This window comes from Phaethon lepturus, unplaced genomic scaffold (genome assembly GCF_000687285.1).
Source record: "Phaethon lepturus isolate BGI_N335 unplaced genomic scaffold, ASM68728v1 scaffold3009, whole genome shotgun sequence".
Classification (NCBI taxonomy): Eukaryota; Metazoa; Chordata; class Aves; order Phaethontiformes; family Phaethontidae; genus Phaethon; species Phaethon lepturus.
In genome coordinates, this window is record NW_010561071.1 from 61,696 (window position 1) to 65,962 (window position 4,267).

At 35.7% G+C, this 4,267-nt stretch overlaps 1 protein-coding gene across 1 annotated transcript in view; it reads right to left on the reverse strand.

Annotated features, from left to right (window-relative positions):
• Positions 1–2,247: 2,247 nt before the first annotated feature.
• Positions 2,248–4,267, reverse strand: part of LOC104626041 (tudor domain-containing protein 15-like) — a 5,935-nt gene continuing 3,915 nt past the window's right edge. The window contains exon 3 of the mRNA XM_010293853.1: positions 2,248–4,263. Coding sequence (XP_010292155.1) covers positions 2,248–4,263 — 2,016 coding nt within the window. The remainder of the gene's footprint in view (positions 4,264–4,267) is intronic.

Genomic DNA, 4,267 nt, shown 5'->3' on the forward strand with positions numbered 1-4,267 from the left:
ATTACTGTCAGAAGCTAGACTCGTTAGGAGTTGAAAATAAAACACACATTCTTGCAAATAAATCTAACATTTGCAATTTGCAGAACAAAAATAGTACACACAGCTGTTCATTTTTTCTTAATCATCCATCATTTCTAGGCTCCATTTTGTAACATTAGGTAAGCAGTGTTCTACAGCTACACACAAGTTAAAGCACAATATACTTCACATTAGCAAAAAGCACTCTAAATTGAAATATGCAAGTCGTGTATTAATACTACACCAACAGGACTGGAATTTAGGGTATCCAGATGATCTTTAAAAAGAAAAGACACCCAAGCACCTGCTGTTCCAACTAAATGAGACACAAGTTAGAATCAGAGCTAAATAACCCTGAAGTGGCAGTGCTGCTACATGAAAATTAGGTATTACCTGGCACTAGAACGAATGTAGTCCATTGAAGTAAACATAAAGTTATCACTCAACATGAGTAATGTTGTGCAGTACAAACTTTGTGTTTTGTCATAAAAGCAAGCAGTATGTCAAACTATTGACAAAGAACATGCCAGGTAAGCTTGTAATTTTAACTAGCAAAATCTTCAAATTCTGCAATAATATAATAAAATGGTGCAATATACAGAAAAGTTAACAATCACAAATGGTTACCAAAAAAAACCCTTTTATCTAATGAATACATTAACGTAACACTTCTGATACTTTCACTAATACTTACAAAATTTTCTCTCATGCATTTTCTCATTTATTACCAATGGACATCTTTTACTTGTATGCTGAAAATATGTGCACGCTTTTTGAATAATTCACCAGCAGAGTAAACTTCATAAAGATAAGCTGGCATTGTCATAGCTCTTATTTATTCAAATTTCCTGGACATGTTTCTCTCCTTTAAAAAAATTAAATCCTGTTTTTCAGATAAAGCTTTCAGGTTTTTACAGGAATTAAATACATCATGATATGCAGGTGTGGGGAGTGTTCTTAGATCTTATTTGCATATAGAGATGCATTACCTGTATTATCTGTCATCACAGATTTATTCATTTTTTCATTTAAATTCAAACAACCACAGGGCATACAAAGAAAAACCCCTCACACTTCAGGCCTTTTCATGCTTTATCTTTGTCCAAGCAATTGAGGAAGGAAGTGGGGGAAAAAATTTTAAAAAATACTTAAACATCTGACAAATTCTTAAAATTTCAGAATAGTTACTGAAAAAGAAAAAAGGAAAAGGCTCCGAATGGTTCCCTTCAAGATGCAGACTAAGGGCAGGCATGGAGAAAACTTCCTCTCTTCATTTTGACAGATGGGTGGGGAGTATGGAGAGAAATCAGAGGAACAAGCACACTCAGAGAGAACGACCCCATTTGTGATGCAACTCAGATACCAAGAGAACCGTGAGACACATCAATGGCATCTTTACACCAAGACCTAACTGAAAATAAACTAATGGGCATCTCTCACATAAGTGGGGTCCAAGTTTTTGGCTTATTGTTAGTAAACTTTCTCCTAACAAGAGAAAAAACATTCACATGGGAACTTTGGAATTAGAAGCAAAGAGAATAATATGCTTGACGTCTTTGTTTTCTGAGCATCCAAAACAAGGAGACACTACCACTGTAAACCAGATGTTACTGCAAATAAAGATTTATATAGGTATACACACATAAACTGTAAAAGCGTTCTGACAGAGAGGTTTGCCAAAAACATGATTGCCTAAATAAATATAACAAGAGATCTTGGAGGAAAAAAAAAATATACCAAGAGCAGTATCTGTATCTTTTGGTTTTATTTTAATGCATTGAAGTAGTACTTTCCTAACTGCAGTCTACTTCTTATTCAAATAATTCTTTTGATATTATCTTCACTGTCTTTCTAGACTGAGGAACATCAGAATCAGAAGTCTCAACCAGTGCTTCTGCTAGCAGATTTATTCTATATGGAGTCTATTTTACTTTTCTTATCATCACAATGCTGAAAAAAACAATTTCTTCACAGTATTGTCCATCTTTTGCAGTTTTTCTTTTCTTTCAGTGTTATATAAACTCAGATCTTTTCTTAATGATATTCCAGCACCCACTTTACCAGACTTCCTTACAGGAAACTTCATCACAGATAGTCCTATGTTTCAGATACTTTTTCTGTTTCATTTCTTTGCTTTATTTCTGTCCACAAAGTAAGAGTTTTCATCATAATTATAATCTGTTTCACAGTGCTGCACAGTAACTAGAATTTGGACACTTAGGCTGCAAATCAGTTTTCTGATGATTTAATTCTGCCAACTGGAATAAGGCAGCAACCACTTCTAGAGTAGACTGCATGGCCAGCAGCAATTAAGGCATGAGCTAGATTGAGCTCCTCGTACAGAACATCCACCTCTAATTTCATTTCAGAGCCATAGTGTTTAAAATGAAATATCAGACCCGGTTTACTAAGAAGCTTCTGAAAAAAAAGTTTAGCTTCATCACTCCAGTATTCCCCCTTGGCAGGAACAGTATCATGTAAAGAGCAAGAGTGTGCCAAGCGTGGTAAGACAGACAGACTTTCTGGAATAACTTTAAGTTTATGGATATCAGAGTAAGGGATGCTCTTCAGAAAGCCATAATCAACAAATGTAAGAACAACAGACTGACTTGTTACTTCACTAACTTCTGCCCTGTTCCACTGTGCTTCCAGTCCAAACTTCATCAAGCAGCTAGCACCAGGAGCCACAAGTTCTTTTGGTAAAGCTGGCAAGTTATCAGGAAGGTCAGAGAGCAGCAAAGACAAGTTTTTCATGCAATCAAATAAGAGTTCAAACTGGATGCAAAAGTTTGAAGGATCAGTAACTGCAGTTGCAAAACCCGGATACCTTCTGCCACTCTGCAGCAGCATCCATCTGATTGATTTTATCTTAAACAATGTATTAAACTCCTTACAGTCTGTATTACTGGATTTTTCTTGTCCAACACTAGTCTCACAATGACTTAAGAGCCGGTTCAAATACTCCTGAAGCAGAACTTCCCCTATTAAAATATCAACTTCCCAGATATGTGAGGATTCCAAGTATCTCAAAAACAAGATCCTTATTTCACGATCCAGGAGTGCATTTACTACATGGACAAACTGCATTTTCTTCAGTTTTTTAAACCAAATCCATTTACAAAACACAGCTTGTTTAGGAATACTTTTGATCTCGTCACTGAGCATCTTTGCATTATTTACGGACACCATCTCATAGTTGCCATAATCCATGAAAAAAACTAGCATTAACTTCTCCCTGACAAATTTCTTTATCACTTTTGATCGATACCACTTCAAGTTCCTTTCAGATTTTGTCATGCATTCCAATCCTTCTTCAATGTCATCCACTCTAAAGAAATCACTTCTTTGTGCTTCTCTGACAAGCATTACATTTAACTCATGTAATATTTGCAAATTTCTATGTAACTGTACATGAAATTCTCCACTCTCTGAAATATTAATTACTTCTGCTCCTTCTATGTGTCCAGAATTTAGATCTTGAGGAAGGACATTTAAGGGTGTTTTGGAAGTATTTTTCATCCTAACAGCCTTAGTTTTACTTTGAACACCTAAACCATTCCTAGACTTTCTATCTTGAGGATTACCATTTGTAACAAGAATTTGTTTTGGCCTGTTTTCCTGATTATGCATTGGTATGTGTTCCCACCTTGTCCTGCCCTTTTTCTGCAAGACATTAGACATAGACTTTGCATCACAAATTGTATCTATTTCCCATCGCTCTCCATGTTGCCGCAAGAACTTGGAAGCAACTGCCTTGTTATTTATTTCACTTACAAAATAGGAAGTACTTTTATTAGTCCAGCTTCCATCACAAACACTTTTTACTCTGCTAAGGAAACAATCAACACTGAGGCATGGCAAAGTTAAGAACTTTTTCTGAATCCTGTAGATTTTTGAAGGACTTAAAACTGCTGCATTACCATAGTCAATGAACTCTACCTCAAAGGAGTCTCCTGATTTCAGAGTTTTAATAACTGTTCTGTAGCAAAAACAACCACTGTCATGCTCTGCTACAATAAGATCCCCTACCACATGTTCATGGAACCAATTTTCATGACCTATATTCACCATGCTTTCATTTAATTCTTCTGTTAGTTGTTTTGTTAGGTTTTCATCCTCTGCAAGCTGAGCATAGAAATTTGATGGACTATTCATATGAGAAATATACCCTGCTACTTCAGAATTCACCTGAATATCATGTTGAGGAAGACTGATTAATGGAGGTATGTTTTTGTTACTCCTTTCCTGC